The sequence below is a fragment of the Lissotriton helveticus genome, chromosome 12 (assembly GCF_964261635.1).
Source record: "Lissotriton helveticus chromosome 12, aLisHel1.1, whole genome shotgun sequence".
In the NCBI taxonomy this organism is placed as follows: Eukaryota; Metazoa; Chordata; class Amphibia; order Caudata; family Salamandridae; genus Lissotriton; species Lissotriton helveticus.
The window spans coordinates 143,165,817-143,185,011 of NC_136073.1; the positions used below are offsets into that span (position 1 = coordinate 143,165,817).

The following is a 19,195-nucleotide window of genomic DNA, read 5'->3' on the forward strand; positions in this document are numbered from 1 at the left end:
ATCCGCATCCCACCTGGCATCCTGCACTGCCCTTACCGATCGTTTCACCCTTTCTTGTCGTCTGTTCATATTCTTTTCATGCGCTGCCCTAATCCATGCATCAAGAGCTTCAAACTGGGTTGGTCTAGGCAAGGGTCTCTTTGAGGTCATGACTGATTTCAATCGATGTAACACCTCTAATCTGAACGTCCCGTACTTCGGGAACGTCAGTTCCTCATTTCCTTCAGTAATCTTACTCCACTCTGATATCCAAAGGATCGTATGCAGCCCAACATTCACTGCCATATAACGAGCTGGCGTACCCTCCGGCGGGGCTTCTTCCCCTTCATACGATCCCCGCTTCTCTTTTTTAAACACCGCTTTCAGCCACTTAAAACACTTCATAATTATGCGCACAAAATCCAGCCTCGCTACTCTGTTTACTTCCTGATGACAATCCACCAATCCTGTCGCGGCTTTGCTAGCTTGGCCTATCGCAGCGCGGTCTTTCTCCGGTCGGCCAATCACGTCGCGACCCTGTCTGACGTGTTTGCTAGCTGGCCTATCACAGCGCGGTCTTTCTCCGGTCGGCCAATCACTGCGCGACACTACCTGACGTCACTTTTCTCCGCTTCGCAGCAGCACCCCTCCTTTCTCAACTCGTCTCCCGGTTATGCATGCGTCCCATTCATACACCGAAAAATGACTACTTCCGACCAAGCGGTCACTTCTCTCGACTGTACGTCCACAGTCTATCTGTAATTGTCAACACAACTGACGAAATGTCTATCGTCTTTCTGATAGGTTGCTTACACACACAGTAACTTCCGACCAGCGTCCGTTACTCACGCACTCACTCTTACGTTCCCCCTATCTCGGTCTTTTGGGTGATCAATGGTACCTCATGACCCCCTTCACACTAGTTGACAATTACTCTGGGTGTCCGATACACCCGAACCACTTAAGCTCTCCTTGAACTTAAGATTTCCACCGGTTGCGCGCGCTCACAACCTGTTCCACAGTCACTCTACAGACATTCAACTCCGCCAGACATTACAACATAGATACAATACAAAACACCGCAATCTAACACGCATAACCCTTTATACTCACTCTCGACCGATACTGCTGCTGTTTCTATCTCACGTCATCCGGATCTTCTTCGGCGGGCTGTTCTTCCGATCATCGATTTCTAGGGGCCTTGGGGTAAGCTAACCTGGCCTAGGTCACCGTCCTCAAGAAGGCAACCATCCTCTATAGCTACCAACTGAAAGGGCGAGATTTAGATCGATACCTTATATCTATTGATCCAAACCTCGTTCTGGTCGACTGAACCTTTGTTGCCTGTCTTGGAGGAAAACAGTACACCCATCTGCAAGTTAGTTCACCCAATAAAGGACTCTGCTCTCAAGGATCACAGACAACTTCTAGCTTTCAAAAGTTTATTGTAAAGATATGATGAGCTGCAAATACAGGCATCTCAGAATGAGATTCACGAGATACACAGGTCCAATTACATACATGTGCTCTCGGAAAGCCCTCAGACGAGCAACAGAAATCACTAACACAAGTTCTAAGAATAATAAAGCTATCAGCATAGACGCATATCTCTCCTTCATTTAGGTTGGAGGAAAACGCAAAGGTTAGGCTGTCCCTACCCTGCTCTAGATGGTATCCCTACTTAACCAAACCCCAACCTAACAAAGGTGTCAGCAGTGAATGACCCCCAAGGGAAGTCACCCACTCTAAGTCTCTTGGTGAAAACCTATAGTTCTCCAGTCATGACCCCTCTCTGCCTACCCATCCGCTCTCTAAAGGGTCCTCAGGTATCTGCTCTAACTCCACCCAGGGGTGCTGTCCCTAATACAAAACAGTCAACAACATTTGAGACGCCCCTTGCGAAACGCCTCTCACGTGGTGTAGCTTCAGGCTTTTTCCATGATGCTTTGTATTGGGCCTCATACGTTAGAGTTGACCTTGCTTCTCAGACTCTTCTCCGGCCCGCTGATACCCCTCAAACATTCCAGAACCCTCCTCCATGTCTGGGCCGTCTACTGAACAGACCTCTATTCATTCATTTATAATTGGATCCCCCCTTTCCTGTTGCAGACAGATATCTGCCGCCAAGAACCCAACTCTCATAGACTTCTAAAAAGGCTTGCAACATTTCTCAGCCCAGACATGTACGTGTAAATCAATGCTAAAACATTTCAGGCCTACAATATTTCTCATTATGATTATAGCATTCAACTTCTTCATTTAATTAAAGCATGTTAATACTCTTATTCTATTATTCAGTAAACATTTTATAAATCATGGCCCATTTAATGCGATGACCAAAACATTAATACAATCTGTGTCCTGAAAAGAAACACCTTCCCTCTTAGCTTCAGCTCTGGCCCTGAGGCCTACCACATTCTGCGTTTAACCACATACCATCTTATTTTTAACAGCTTCACGACATGGACTCAAGAATAATCACATCTAATAAAATCATATAGTGTCACACATTTCTGTATTAGTTCCACTTCTACTTAAATCTCTACATTAGCTATACATTTAGAATATAATTGCAGATACTATTAGCACTCATGGCATTTCTCCTCATGATTTGTGCTTACTACAGGTAAGTGTGATGCACTCATACATTTAAGTCAGTTTGCGCTCTCTCAATCACGAAAGCAGCTGTTTTGTTCAAAACAGGAATCGCCTCTCTAGTTTATTTATTCCATCATGCTGAATTATTTGTGTAACAATCCACCATACAGAAGAAAGTGTTGGACAAAATGTCAGTTATTTTTAAGTAAATAAGTCACAAGGAGGTAGGTACTGTTTACCCACAACTTGGAGCTTCTAACATATGCAAAGAGAGAATGGAATGCTTACCATGTCACCGGGCTCCTCACTCAGGACCCTGACAGTCACCATTAAGGCGGTAGTAGTGCCCACCTCAGGCAAGATCTCGAGGACATTTTCCAGGGTCGCTGTGCCTTTGGTCTTGGGGGGAGGTTGACGCATTGTGCCGGGACTGTTCGGCATCCAGGAGAGAAAATCAAACTACAGTGGCACAAAAGAGAGAAAAAGAAACAGTTGAAAGTTGCAATTATTTTAATTAAGTAGATTTATAAAACACCAACAAACCTTGAGTTGTCAGAGTGCTATATAAAAAACTATTTCACTTGAAAAGTCAACAAATGCTACATCACAAAATATAATTGTTAGACAGAAACAAGAGTTTAATGCAGGGAAACCGTGTTTGCTAGGTATCAAATCACCATTGGAGAGAAGATTGGAATAGTATGTGTCTCAGTCAAGAGTCAGAATGAGAGCTAGAGCTCATATACAATAAATTGTCACAGACGAAGGGGTCATTATAAAAAGATATGAACACTGAGTCTCCTGCTTGAGGCATCCTTTCTCAGCTGGTAGTGTATCATTTTTCACAACATTGCCTGGTTACTAGAGTGCAATAGGGAAAAACACATGCGCAATGACCCACCATGAGTAAAGGCTGCCCGATTGTCTACATTCAGATTTGTGCTCCTGTCCAAAGGTGCACAAGGCACATTAGTGAAGACTTTTGGGTCTAGGAAATCTTGAACCTCCCCATCCATAGCAATGCCCAGCGGTAAACCTTTGACCTCCTCAGGTAAACTTCTAAGGTCACAAATTCACACTTTGCTCTACTGAGCCCCTAGTTCTGATGTATGTATCTATCTATGTATGTGGTATTTATATATCGCACACCTACTTTTTAGACACTAAAGTACTGATACCGTGCCATTGCTTATTCTCACAAACACCTTGTTAAGATGTATATGGTACACATATGAGTTTTCTAGACTCTTGCATTCCCTTGGTTACTTTTCCCCACCCCCTACAGTACTATAAGCATATTCACAATTACCTGCCCACTGTTGACAGCAGCATGTTGAGCGGAACTTGTGAAAATCACCATAGTCAGATACTTGATCAATTCAGCACGGGTCTGTAGAGAAGATGGCACTCCTGAAATAATTTGGGAAAACAATTCATGAAGGTGCACAACCCATTTAACTGTGTCAGATCCTGTGCCTCAAAGGTCAGCGGTAGGTAGGCCTACAGTTGCGTAGTTGAAATAATATGCATGTGAGTATTTAATTTTGGCAAATTTTCTGCATATTTCCTATAGAGTGCTACAATCCAAATGTTATAAAATTATAAATAAGACTGAGTTCTGAAACCAAAATTAGCATTTTCATAGGATTTTAAACAATGAGGTACACAGAGAAAATAAATTCCAAACCGTGTTCGAAAAATTTAGTTACTTAACTTTGGAAGACACTTCAAGCATAAAAGTCCTTAAAACTTTTTATTTCACAATCCGTCTCAATGTTTTGATGTTCAGTTTTCAAGCCATAATCAATGAGAAGAATGTGAATGGGGAGGATGAACAAAAACACCTGAAATCAAGCTCAAGCAATCATACCTGAGGATTTTCTCTCCAGGAAGCCTTCTTTGAATATCTCCCTCACCCATGCTTGAAGCTCCTGGTCTTTTTGGATGCTCTCATCACCCTTATAGTAGTAGTCCACAATACCAGTCACATAGCTAAGAGGATGAGGAAATGGAGTAATGTCAATGGGTGAAAACCACATGGAACATTTCCAAATCAAGAGAGATCAAGCTCTACCTCTTACTAAAGAGAAAGTAAGTGTTGTTCATCTAACATTTATTTAGCATGTGTTTCTAAGTCAACTATATAACAATAGTTCGGCACATATCTCACACAGAGATTTACATCTTTTAGCTTCAGCAGACAACCACATCTGATCACCTTTACATAAAGTAATTTTTTTGAATGGAGCCTGTTTTCCTCAAAGGAAACATGGCTTCATTTAAAACGATTTTTTTAAAAGTTTAACCTGTTTGCTGCTTCGAACGTTCAGCGCCAGTGCTGAACGTTCGAAGAAACGGATGTGGCCGAGTCGGCCGTTGGACGTGCGCAGCACCAGGGAGGTAGCTCGGGCGACGTTCAACGGCCGATGGCAGCAGCGCAGGGGTTAAAAGTTGGCAGTGAATCCCATGGACCACTGCTTCTTCCCGAACACACTTTCTTTTACATTCACAAAAAGGAGTGAGATGCTGCTGGCCCCCTCCCACTTCGAGAATTACTTACCAGCTCAAGTCGGAAGTCTGTAATTTTTTAATGATTTGCAACTGGATGTCAGTCATTTTTATACTGAGTGACTATTTAAAAGGGCCACCTACAACACATCCTTTCCAAACAGTGAATCAGTATGGGATCGTAATCGCATTTTAGGAGCCAGTAAAAGTTTACCAACTCCTAAAATGTGACTGAACTCAGATTCAGAGTATTTGTAATTGTAAAATAGGTTTGTACATTTTCCCAAACTTCCCCAGTAGTGTACATGGTCATCACACCTCCACTCGATACGACAGTTTTAATATGGCATCTCTACACGTATACTCGATCAAAGAGCAGACACTTAGGGCCATATGCATGAAGCCATTTTGCACTTCCTAATGGTCTGAATCGCTATTTCAGCCTGTTAGAAATGCAAAATGGTGTTACTGTATTATGAGAGGCATTTTTGATGATGCAATTTGCGATTTCTATCATGAAGAAATCGCTTTGTTTGCATTTCAAAATTGGAAACCGCAAATTTGTATTACCAAATAGCGAATCGCTAACGCTATATACAAAGAATTTCTTAATTGTGATTAGTCGCAAAATGGCCATTTAGGAAATGCACATCAATGTGCACCAGGTGGTAATGCGGTGCAAAAGGTAAAAAGACACCCAAAATGTATCTGGCTTTTTCAGAATGGCAGCTCTACATGAATGGGCAAGGAGGATGAGGATTTTGGATGGTTAGCAGAGAAGGAGGAGAGGACAGGTGAGGATATTTAGGGTTAGGGTCATACTGTTTGAGCAGACTAAGGAGGAGATTTATAAGAATTATGGACTGAGTAGTGAGGTCATTTTACATTTACATCCTCAGCTACAAACTCCAATAGTTAGAAGCAATGCAATCTCAACACATGTGCAAGTAATGTGCTGTCTACACCTTTTAGCTTGTGACAGTCACCAGGGATTTATGGCAATCGGACTGCCACAAAGTGCATTTTCTATGTTCTTTCATAGGTTTTTGGACATCATGGACATCATGGTTGGCATAGTGACCCAATATGTTTTTTTCCAAACACTCCAAGATATACGACACACAAAGGTAATGTTGCATCGTGTATGACAGTTTACAAATGTTAGTGTGTTGATGGCACACATATTGCCATGTTTCTCCCCTACAAATTAATTTATTTAGAGAAACAGGAAAATTACCCATTCACTTATGTTCTTTCATAGGTTTTTGGACATCATGGACATCATGGTTGGCATAGTGACCCAATATGTTTTTTTCCAAACACTCCAAGATATACGACACACAAAGGTAATGTTGCATCGTGTATGACAGTTTACAAATGTTAGTGTGTTGATGGCACACATATTGCCATGTTTCTCCCCTACAAATTAATTTATTTAGAGAAACAGGAAAATTACCCATTCACTTATTGTACAGATAGTGTGTGTTGCCTCATGCATCATAACTGACTTTGCAGCCAGATTCCTAGGCAGCACAAATGACTCCTTTATGCTATGCCACAGTGGAATAAATACCCGTCTCTTAGGGTGAATTTGGCAATGTTTTGTAGTTAGTAAGAGGATTTCAAACTCAATTTATACAGTGTTCAAAAGTCTGTTTGCCAAATAGTCTAATCATTTCTCCTTCTCATATTATTTAAGGAGACAGTGCATATGCCTTGCCCCCTCCTTGGATACTGACACCAAACTTGCATCCAAGAACCAGAAGGTAAAGGCAGTACAACATGTCACATAATACCACATGATCAATAATTGAAAGGACTTTTGGAATTCTCAAATCATATTTTAGATGCCTACAGATAACTGTTGGAGCACTGCTCTACAGACTAGAGACCTGATGCAAAAACATTGCCATATGTGCCATTCATCACAACCTAACCATGAAGAAGGGTCTTCACAATGTCAATATAGAGCCAGAATCTGACTCAGACGATGATCTACCACCAATTGAGAATCAGCAGTATGGGAAGCGATCAGCAGAGGGTCGAGCTCAAATTGCAGAACACAAACAACTGTTTTTAAAGTAAGAATGATGACAGCATCTCAGAAATACCCCGCACACATGATGGTAATGTTTTTTCCATTACTGAAAGATTAGCTTTTATTCAGGTTGTAACAATGTAGTGTTATTGCTTATCATCAATGGTATCTTTTAAGGATGTCATTAATTAAACAAAGCAACAAAGTTTCAAAACACAAACATAGCAAACTAGATTCATATATCTGAGTGTATGCAAAAGTCACATTTTACAACTTCTGGTGTTAGTTGCCTTCACGCTCAGCAGGACTTGGCTGAGGAGTTGGTGGGATATATTTTTTCCAGATGTGTCTCAGCGTTTTCGCCTTGTACAGCATCCATCTGGCACAGATATAGCACTGAGGCTAGAGCCGTCTTCTTTTTGAGGTGGTATTTAAATATTAGGGACAGACAGGTTATGTGTCTGAATGTTCTCCAGAGCTGTTGCAACTTGGATCAGCCCGCGTGCTGCTTCTTGGCAGTAATGCCGCACGTCATTTTAGATGTTCACAGTTCTCTTGGCAAGATCGGTGGTAGCTGATCGCAAATCAACTGATTGATTTTGTAATGCATCATAGCGTGTCATGTGCTGCCTGAGCCTGTGGCTTTGCATACGTTACTCCTTCTCTATGGCAGAAATCTCTTCACCTTTCTGCATTTGCAGCATTGAACATGACATGCTTAACAGATATCTATTTACTGTTTTACCTGTTTGGCTTGCAGGCACTGCACTGTGAAGATTGATCTCTCAAGGCCACCAAACAATTTAGGGGCAGAGTTACAAGCCCCTTCCGACATTTTCACGCCACTGTTGCGTCACCTATATGACACAGCGACGTCGTAAACAATGCGCCACATTGTGACAGATTTACGTGATGCATCTAGTGAGATGCATCACTTTGTAAAGCCCTGCGCTACATTATACCTGCGTCAAGTATAATGTATACAGTGTGGGCGTTCCATTGCAAGGAAGCCCCGTAGAAGTGACGCAGTGAAATCTACAAAATTTCACTGAGTCACTTTTATGTCCCCCGATGCAACAAATCCTTACGCCTGTTTGAAGCAGGCGTAAGGAGTGATGCAGCATGTTAGGTATAGGGCGCCCCTGAGCATTGCTGGAGTTGTGTTTCGTTTGCGACATTACTCCAGCAATGAGCTGCCCTTATGACATAAGATGCAGCACACATCTGAATATCCTTGCGCCACGGTGCATCGCATTGTAAATGCAACGCATCTGTGGTGGCGCAAGGGTATTCCTAAGTGTCGCATCTTTACTCAATAAGGAAAAGTCACTTTTGGGATGCAGAATGATGATATAAGAACGAGGAATTTTAGAAATACAGGGTGTGGAGACAACTCAGAACCCTAGGAACATGCTGGACGGTGTGTTCCTGTTTGATTTCAGGAAGTGACATTCACAATTCCATCTTTACTGGCGCATCCTTGCTAAAATGCAGGGATGCGCCAGTCGCTGTAAATCTGGCGCTCAGAATTGTCAGACATGTCAAAAACATACGTGTGAACTGTTTGTAGTTGGACTCAATGTTGTCTTGTGCCTTGTGTTTGCGCCTCTTCACCTTCCTTGAAGTCTGGTACTGGTGCCACGTTTGCTCTCATAGCAGTTGAAGTAATGAGCGTGGGATTAGCAATTATGGGGTCCTCAATTTCCACTTGTGTGTCGATTGCTTCATCAGCCTCAATGGTTTCAGAAAACATCTTGTAAGTCATCTTTGGAAATGCATCTAGATAGTTATTGAAAATAAATATTTTCTAAGTTTTTATGATATTGTTGAAAGTGTGATTTTTTTTTACATGAAGATTATATATAGATGTGTAGTTTTTTCATCCACACACAGTACACCATATCCCTTAGTTGCACTGCAACCTCCACAATGCATTTGTAAATTATAGCAAACATCTACATATGCTTTTGGTAGCTAAGATGTTGTAGGTGAAGATTAGCAAACAATATGTTATGGAAAAATGCATACGAGAAAATTATTCACCTTGACTGGTGCTTGCAGGATGAGAGGTGCCAATGTCTGACACTCTCGGAATTCTTTCAGGTTCAAATGTCCTCGCAATAAGTGAATCCATTGGAGTGGGAGGAGTATATTTAGAGGGGCTGCCACCTGTGCCATGAGCTTCAGATATATTGCTGGCCACCTTCTCTTTGGTATGGGATCTTAGATCATTTCAGCTTTTCCATATTTCAGGAATGGTCCTCTGGGTGATACCAAGAGAGTTCACATTTTCAGGATGCTGTTGCACATTTTGGTTTTCTCCGTCTCAGGTACAGGAAATTATGGTTTGCCAAACGACTGAGGAATGTGTTGCTCACATGGACCAGCGAACATCTCCGGCACCTTATCAAAAAATTAAACTTTCTGATTTCTGATGCCAAGAACCTTTTCCCCATCATCCTTACACATAGAGTTGTAGGGAATTAAGAATGTCACTTCCAGAAATCATTCAGGAACACACCGTCCAGCATGTTCCTAGGGTTCCGAGTTGTCTCCACACCCTGTATTTCTAAAATTCCTTGTTCTTATATCATCATTCTGCATCCCAAAAGTGACTTTTCCTTATTGAGATTTCCCCGTGCATATGTGATGGCGAGTTTGACAGAACACTCTCCTATGCACATCTCATTTTGTGATTTGCGAATAGCGATTTCTATCAAAACGCTATTTGGAAATCGCAAACAGCAGCTTTCATACATATGTCCCTCAGTCTCTAGATTAGATAGACTGGGTCAACTTGCTCAAACCTTCTTGAATTTACTCTTTTTGTAGATGTACAATGAAGTACAATCCTTGGTCTTGCTGCATCCACCAAATTACGCTCGCATTCAACCTGGATACAGGGGGCTTATGGCAGAGTGATGAATTTAATGGAGGCCCAGAATAAAAGGCTGATTTGGGTAAGCTGCCAGTTTATTTCTTTGTGCATCAGGAGAAACAGGTACAACACAGGACAGATAAAAATGCTACCACTTCACTACCAGCTTAAAGTGGCCCTATTCAAATACCAACCATCCATTTCCCACTCAGCATTGTCTTGCACTTTCAACATTCTGTCATCCTTACACCACAATAAGAACCTACTGGCATTCCATACATTCCTCCTATGTAATGCACATTCTCTAGATGCTACTATGGAGGTGACCCAGACCTATTTCCATGTTACGAGTGCAAGTTGTTCAAGTGCACTGGGCACAAAGCCATTAGTTGGTTTGGAAATCAAGCAACAATGATCTCACCACATGGTGCTCTTGAGAAAGAGTGTGACGCCCAATGGACAGAGTTCACCTGTCCTTTCTGATAGTCTGCCTTTCATGACAAAATGTGGAAGGATACAGGGCTGGACTGGGAAATAAAACAGCCCTAGCAAAAATTGTTAAATACGTCTCTCTCATTGCTTTCTCGTTCCTCTCTCTCCTGGCGGTGCCTGCTGCAATAAAACCTGGGAAACTGGAGCATCTTTCTGAAGGCCCACCAGGAGGGGTCAGCTCCCATAAACCGGTTTCCAATGGCTCCAACCCATGAGTAAATGACCAAAGGATTAAATGACCAGTCTGACCTTGCACGAATACAAGACTTCTGTCGGAGTTCCACGGACTATTTGAAGAAAGATCTGAAAAGAGACGCTGTATCTTTCCTAGGACCTTTGCTTTCACCCAACATGTACATTAAGCAGGGGGAAGAGGAAACACCATCATCTGTTGCAGGAATATACTAGCAACTTTCCCCTCATTCATCAGTCTGAAATCAACAGAAAATTTAAACTTCACTTTTGTATTACAATAGTGGCTACTTCTCAGGTCCAGAGTATGAAGCCAGGAGACAAAGTCTTCAAACTGTAAGCCTCTTGATGCTTGTTTTTTAACTTCCCCAAACAAAGACATTCACAGGAGGAAGTAGGAGCTATAGTGATGGAAAGTGTTGAAAACAAAGATGCTTTTCTGTGCAAGGAAAGATGTTCTTTGGAAGATGGGACATGACAAAACCAAAAATAAATGTAACTTTTAAGCTTTTATGGAAATCCTTATGTTTTTGTTCTGCATGTGAGACTGTACACGACCTGCATTTGGCACCTGTCTTGGTCTTTCTCAAAGCTCTACTCCAGGGTGCTGTTGTTGTTAAGCTCACTGGGTGACCCTTTCTGTTTGCGGCTGTGGGGAGCATGCACCTTAGTCTGTGCTCCACTCTCAACAAGAGTGTGTGTTTAATTTATTTTGGCTCAGCAAACATTACAGGCATGCATGTTCACTGAGGAACCATGGTGATAAGATAACTTGAGCCCTCTGAGCATGGCCCCAAGGTTAAGCCATAGCTCTAAAGTGTACCACTCTTAAAAAGAAACTGACCTTTTGCTTGGCTGAGAATGGCAGTGATGGCAGCAAAAGGTTTCAATAAAGCCACCAGCTCCTTTTTGCTTTTCACTGGTAAATGTGAATGCTTACTAGCTCCTCCTGGTAAAAGATCTACCTAGATTGCCACAAACTAGCCTTTTACTTTTTCCTCGTAATGTAGGACATGGATGGTGAATACGTGTTTTCTCTCTATGGCTGTAGTAGTGTGAGCTTCAACTGGATGTATCAGTGGAGTAGCAATAGCCCCTGCTGCTCCCATAGTGTGGGGGCCCCTGTGCTCCAGGGGGCCCCTCCGGCACAGTGTATAGTCAGACGTGAGAGCCCCTGACTATACTGTCCATGTACTGTGCAGGTGGCCCCCTCCAGTTTAATTACACCACTGGCATGCATGATGATTGACTGTATATGGACAGGAGTCCATTTTTGAATGCATCTATATAGATAACTCACGAAATGACGACAGCAGGTGAGCCTGCTGGGGTTCATTTTGAGTGTACATCTGGAAATCCCATAGCCATTGTTTGAGATGAGCAATACCTCTATAGATGGAGCACTGATGTAAAGTGAAATGATGAGCCCCCCCCCTGTAGAACGTGAAAAGGAGCCCCTGAATCTCCTATGTCACACAGCTTTTTATTGGTCTTTGACAGAATGGGCTAATGACTGTCCATTCTAGTATAAAGACAGCTTCACAGCATCTTTCTGCTTCACCAGAAGTGTAATTGCTGAAATAATTCTGGGGTCAGATTTCTCTCTACTATGCTTACTTCCAACCACTGCCAAGGAGTACTTAACTCCACCCCCCCTGCTGTGTTCACCTTACTGGACCCCATCCAAAGGACCATCATGAACCCACTTTAGAAGCTTGAGTGGAGCATTGGATGTCAGTGTGCACGTGCGTGCAACATCTTTAAAATCGGTTCATGGCTCCCTTGACTTTGATTGTAGCCATTTCTGTCCAAACAAAAGAAGGATAGAGCTGTGGGGTGGGGAAAAAATACAACAAGACAGCACAAAAGATAAAATGGCAAAGAAGGGCGGGTGGGCTGGAGAGGAGAATTGAGGGATAGAGAAAGGGCGGATGAGAAAGGAAGGGTGAAGTAACCTGGACCACCTTCCCATCCACCTACGGCAGACCCAAGACCTGCTGACCTTCAGAAGAATCCCCAAGACCTGGCTCTTCGAGCAGTAGCAGTATTCCCCACCCCCCAGCGCCTTGAGACCCTCACGGGTAAGCAGTGCACTTTACAAATTATATGATTGATTGATTGATTAAAGTACCAAAGGAAGATGTGGGAAAAAGATGGATGTGTGGTCAAATGCATTGAGACTTGAAGTGTAAAACGCTCAATTTGGCCACATGGTGTTCAGAATGTAACTTATGGAAGAAAAATTAGTGCTGGGCTCCTTCGCCTCACTCGGTGCTAATCAAGATATTGTTCAAAGGGTGGGGTATGTTAGTTTTCTGGATACTCCCTTGTCCAGCCACACCACCAAAAGCAGACACAACGCAAAACAGAGCAGCAAATTGGAATCTACATTTTTGTTGGCGCGTCAGGTATCAGTAATAGGTACACATTTAGGGTCTTTGTCTCAGGTTACCTTTAACCACAACAAATGTGTGCATCAGTTTAAAAGGGTATCTTTTGAGGTCGTATGACAGCTAACTCACTTTATCAAGTCAGGGAGAGGTTTACTAATCAAGAAACATTTCTCTGTACCTACTTGTATTTATAAAGCGCAATACACTCATTTACAGACTCTTTTGGCACTTTTTAACTACTTCACCCAGTTCAGCAAAGCACCAGTATTACGCTTAAGTGGTAAAGAGCCATGTTTTAACAATTTACTGAATATAAAATAATCTGCTTGAACACGGATGTGAAGAGTAAGTGGATTCCAGAGTGTTTGTCCCTGCCCTCAGCATGATCTGCCTCTCCATTTAGGCAATGTAAAATGTAGAATAAGAAAAGCGGGCAAAATAAAAGATCATAATAGAGGAGTAGGTGAGTACTTCTTGAATCTACCTGAAAAGAACATTGGAACAGAGCTCAAAACCTTTCTATGCATCAGACAGGCAACCTAAAACTGTATACTTTTGTCCACAGGGAACCAATTTAAATATTCCATATGGAGCTAATGTCAACACATTTTTCTCAGATTAAAAACTAGCCTTACAGCAGCATTTTGCAGTCTTTGGAAACTATCCAGACCATCTTCCGGAGACTCAGAAACATTGAATTCTCATACTACATTATCCAGCATAGACTGGTGGAAGGAGTTGGCTTCAAAAAATGTAAGGGAAAATTAAATCTAGGAATAAAGTTGTTTTGGCTGAAAGTTACAAGATTGTATGACAGGCAAAACCTGCAAATCCAGCAAGAGATTGTCATCAAGTATGATGCAAAGATTACAGGCACATTTGAACATTTGAGCATTCGCTAACACCATCAGATGAGGGCGGTGAGAGCACCCGAATGAACCTGGTAAATTTTCAGCAAGAGTGTTCTGTCCACAGGCATTGTCTAGAGTGGAGAGCTCAGATAGTTGCTGTAAGAGATTTACTTACTTCTTAAGAATCCTCTTAACCTGATTTCATCTCATGTTTCCTCCTTTTTAGGTTTTAGTTCATGTGTCGTAATAAAGTATAATTGTAGTATAATAATAAAGACCCTTAGTAACTCTTAGTCTTTTGGAAGACTTTTTTATCGTTGATAGTCCACTGCCAAGGGATATATCAGTTGTTAACAGCCTGAAGCCCAGTGCAGGCCTGAGACACAGGTGAGGTACTATGACGGACAGGGCCTTTAACAATAGGTATAGCGTAAAGGCTATAACACTCTTAGAGCATTCTACCCCTAATAATAAACAGGGAATTACAGAAAAAACATTGGAAAGTTGGAGCAGAAGCCATTATTAGCTTTGAGCTACACATTGTCTTCAAAGGAGAACTCAACAATCCAGTAGTAACAAAGCAAAAAACTATTTCATTTTAATTCTAGGAGTAAAGAGAAATCGAAAAGAAACTCAATACTTTCTCTACAGTAAATCTAATTAAAAAATGGCAATAAACAAAAACACTCTCGCTTGCCAGGCGAGGAAGAAAAACAGAAGCACACTTATTATTTCCATCAAGGTTAAAATAACACAGACTAAGGATCAGTTCTGGAAATTTAAGATCTAATGGAAATAGGTGTGGAATTTGCCAACTTAATGCTGTTGTGCTCAAAGTTGCATGTTGCTAGGTTAAGATTCCAGAAAAAATAGTTTGACAATCAAGATACCTAAGCATAAGAGAATGATGCTTATACATTTCCACAAAGGCATTTGTGGAGTTCAGTACCTAGCATCCCTCTAATTGTAGTTGTGAGATAGTAGATTATTAGTTGGGGTGGATGGTAGTCCCCCCACAAGTAATAATGTCACTATTCTTGTTAGGTCCCAATAGAAATTCCAGTCCAATTTAGTACCACCGCAGATGATCGCGACCAATTTAGTCCCACCGCAGATGATCGCCAGTCAGATACAGGAACTGGGTTCATCCAGGTCAAGAGTTACCTTTTTAACTTAGAACCAGTTCTAGACATCAAAGGGTTTGTTAGTGCAAAGGCAGCAAGCTAAAGCTGGAGCTGAAGCTGGAGCATGGCTCGATGACACCAGGTTGCATAAAGACAGTGTCCCAAAGTGTTGGTCAAAAAGAGTGGGTGAAGTTTGGGCTACCATTTCACGGAGAGCTTAGTTGTTAATAGAGTTCTTGTCGCCGGCTGCATTGAGGAAGCTGCAGGATGTGGTCAAAACGCCCTCTACTAATTCTAACGTAGAGTGAAGAACTTCGCCGGAGCAATGGAGAAGTCAATAAATGTGTGCTGCATACTCAGCGGATCAGCTTGGCAAGTTGGTCCCAGACTCCTGTGAGTTCCCCAGTAAACATTTTTGAAAAGGCTTCTAAGCCCCAGCCTTTAGGGTTAGACAGGAGGCATAGACACTGATACCTGCCAAAGGTTCCAGAGCCTCAAGAACCCATTTGGGAGTCAGGACTCACTTCAACAGAAGCTACCAGCAAGGTCCAGTTGAAACTGGTTAGCTGGACTCCTTCCGGAAGATGGGCTTCTTGTAGCATTTGTGTCCTTGTAACTTAAAAGGAGTTCAGTCAACTGACCCCTAGAGTCCACTTCTTTTTCTTGGGTATACATGGGAGCAGGTCAATCCCTTTGGTTTCTCCTCACAGGTCACTTCCGCATATGCAGTTCTGTCTCCCACATGTCCAGTAATGTTCTGAAGAGGGTGCCGAGGGGTGCCAAATTATTGCCTGGCATTATTCTGACACTTCCATGACCAATAGGGTTAAAATTCCCATGGGTAACCCTACCCACTTTTGCAGCAGTGCTTGTGTGCCGTACTGCAAATAATCCCGCAGTGGCCACCTATACCTAAATACAGCATAGCAGAACCTCTCCTCCCTTGTCAAGAGCTCCTGGGCCCACCCCGGAAGAGTAACCAGAGAAACAAACAAAATATCCCCTATGGTCATTTAAAACTAGCAGGTCACAAAATCCAAAAGCATCTACCGAAGTGTAGTCTGGATTGACTCGTAAATTTGACCTCGCTCGAATTAACTTTTCAGACTCTCGCATGAGCGCAACTCAAAGCAACTAGGAAACTCATATTTTTGTGTGTAAACTTTAAGCACTTTCATAAGATCAGAAGAACATGGCTGAGTTCTGAAGCTTTGAAGACAGAAGGTAAAGTGTCAAGCAAACCTGCTGGCATCATAAAAAACTGGTCTGCTCATCATAGTTTTCAACAGCAAAACTATTCAATCAAAATGATGAGACATTCTAATGTGAACAAACGAAAGATTTTCAGAACTGGCGCATGAACGGTGTACACATTACAGGGCATACTAACAATGAGAATATATAAAAAGATCCCATGCAAATAAGTGATCTTTTAGTCAAACAAACTACACAATACTGGTGGTTAGCTGAGCATTCCTCATTTTAGTCTGTCACATTTAGCTACTTGAGTTCACTATTATGCTTTCCCCTCCCACCTGCTATTTTGAGTTTCATTATCTTAACCCCTTTGATGCTCATGACGAGCTCAGCTCGTCATGAGGTACGCCTGTCGTACGCTCATGACGAGCTGAGCTCGTCATGTAACGCGGTTTTTAAAAAAAACTCAGCGTACGGCGGAAAAATGCGCTGCACGCATGAGGTTAATAGTCCTAAAAACCCACACTTTAACAATTTGCCCACTGCTTCACTTCCCCATATTTAACTTGCTTTGTTCATTTCCTCATTTGGGTTTCTGTGTTACCTTTATATGGCAGACACTCATTGTTCACATTTCCTTTCAGTCCCTCACCCATCCACAATTTATCTGCTTGTCTGTCTAAAGACTTTTGGAACACAATTGAATCTGAATTCAACATTTCATAAGCCTCTTACTCAGACTCAATTCTCTCTAACTCCCAATTTAAAGCATTGGTGCTCCCACACCAACGCTATTTATGTTCTGTATGGAAGACTCCCTGTCTTTTGTCTTTCCTCTTTTTGTCTCTCGATCTCAGCTGACCGCATTTTATGAGGGAATTTAATCTTCAAGTTTTTCCCTTCATCCACTTTTACAATGACTTCTTACCTCTTGTGGGCTTCAATTGCATTGCTTATCATATCCTTAGCAAATCGCTAAGGGGCTGATTAGGATGTCGAACGGAAAGCCTCCGACCGCAGGTCGGAGGCTTAGGCTTTTCGACCAACATTCATGGTTTAAAGTCTGACCTCCCAATGACAATGTAGGTGGTCGGAGTTTAACCTGGCCGGTCAGACCGACTGGCTTCCAATGGGCTCAAGGAACCCGCCGGCCAGTCGGAGGCCGCACATAATCCTCTACGGATGGCAATTCCACCAACCGGATTATGATGTTGGTTTCCGCCAGGCTTTTCATGTCCGGCTTTCTGACCGCCGCACAAGCTCCCATGGGGAAATCGGAGTTTGTGACTGCACCAGGTGCGGTCGCATTGTAATATGCCATTCAGAACCGCTGACCTACAGGGTCAGTTCCCACACCGAAACGGTGTCAATCGGAGGCAACCCCGAACGACATCGTAACTAGGCCTAAGTCATCATTGATCTTTGATTTATCAACCATTTACCCCTTTTTGACCTGCTCCTTACCTGTATATTGGTTGGTTTTCCTACCTCTCCAGGATATCTGGACACTACATTGCCAACCTTAGTTTTCATTTGACAATCTAATGCATTCTGGGAGTAGTAGTTCACTGTCAATGGGACAAGCACAGCTTTTGTCAATGATCTGTAATATAAAATCAGACTATCGAACATAACAATAAAATGGAATGAGGGGACCACTCTGCCAATGGCTTGCAGTGCCCTCTCTAGAATTTGGATGTTCTCAGCAGCAGTCCCAAGCTATGGTAGGCAAGATTAATGTTTCTTCTACGTTCCTCCTTCCTTACACAGGTTGAATCTTTTTTTTATACATGACTTTTTGCTCCTTTTAGCTATTTGGTTGCTGTGTCTCATTTGAATTTTGGTATCAATCTGTCAATCACAAATATTATTTTTCATTTACAAATGGACTGTGCAATTCACATTTTTTGTGCAATGCTTTTGATCAAGGCTGCTGTACAAATTCAAAAGAACATTATAACCCATCACTGGAAACAACAAAAAAACTACCAGGGACCAAGGAATCATGTCTCACCTTTCAATGGCTGACCAGATCTTCAACCCATCATCTCTATAGTAAAAGTTGGGCAAGGACTCAACCTCACGGGATTTGAGATTGTCCGCGATGCACATGGAAGTGTAGGTCAGGGATTGCATGTCTCTTGATATAAGCTCAGCAAGACCTGCTACTCCAATCGCCGTGCTCTGGGGATAAAAATTTCAGTTTCTGGTTAGGTGCCTTTTCTAGGCTGCTCCTGATTGTTTTAGTCCTAGACCAAAGTCATCAATTTATACATTTTGGATATTCTCATCTACTCTGTCTAGAGTGTGAGGCAATGTTCTACTCATGTAGCTTTGGGTGTATAATATGCCACAGAGTTGCTGCTGGAGGATTTATCCAACTATCAATACATTCCTCAGGACAGAAAAAAACAGTTGCCTTTGGTTACAGAGAGACTGAGTTTAGGTTACAAATGATGTAGCTTATTTGACTGTTTTGGGCGTGACTATGGCTCTGACAAATATGTTCTTTGTGAAGCAGTGGCACTGAGGATGTGTCCAGGTTCTTTAGTTACTAACGTTTGGAGTGGTGTTTAATGTGTTTCTGTGTTGTCTGCTAATGGTGGGAGCCATACAAAGCTATGTTGAAGCTTTTCTATATCACACTGTGTATATGAGAGTTTGTGTCCGAAGTTTAGTGCTAGCACTAGATGAATATTATATGTTGTGCTTCAGTGTGCCATCATTTTAAGTGATCAATATGGTATTGTATGTAAAATGTTCTGTTGAATGCTCCAGTGCAAAAAGTAAATGGTAGTAAATGCTTTTCAGAGCAGCAGCACAATAGCCAATTACAAGGCATATACATTTAGGAATGAGCAGACAAATTCAAGAGGCCATAAGCCGACTACACATGCCATGGTGGTGGCAATCTGAAAGGAAAGACGAGAGTGACTCTAATTTAC

At 42.2% G+C, this 19,195-nt stretch overlaps 1 protein-coding gene across 1 annotated transcript in view; it reads right to left on the reverse strand.

Annotated features, from left to right (window-relative positions):
• The window catches only part of LOC144797585 (hydroperoxide isomerase ALOXE3-like), a 228,639-nt gene that overhangs the window by 12,343 nt on the left and 197,101 nt on the right, over window positions 1–19,195 (reverse strand). Inside the window, exons 10-13 of the mRNA XM_078668252.1 lie at window positions 18,265–18,434; window positions 4,448–4,569; window positions 3,887–3,987; window positions 2,866–3,036 (exon numbers count right to left, since the gene is read on the reverse strand). Coding sequence (XP_078524378.1) covers window positions 2,866–3,036; window positions 3,887–3,987; window positions 4,448–4,569; window positions 18,265–18,434 — 564 coding nt within the window. The remainder of the gene's footprint in view (window positions 1–2,865; window positions 3,037–3,886; window positions 3,988–4,447; window positions 4,570–18,264; window positions 18,435–19,195) is intronic.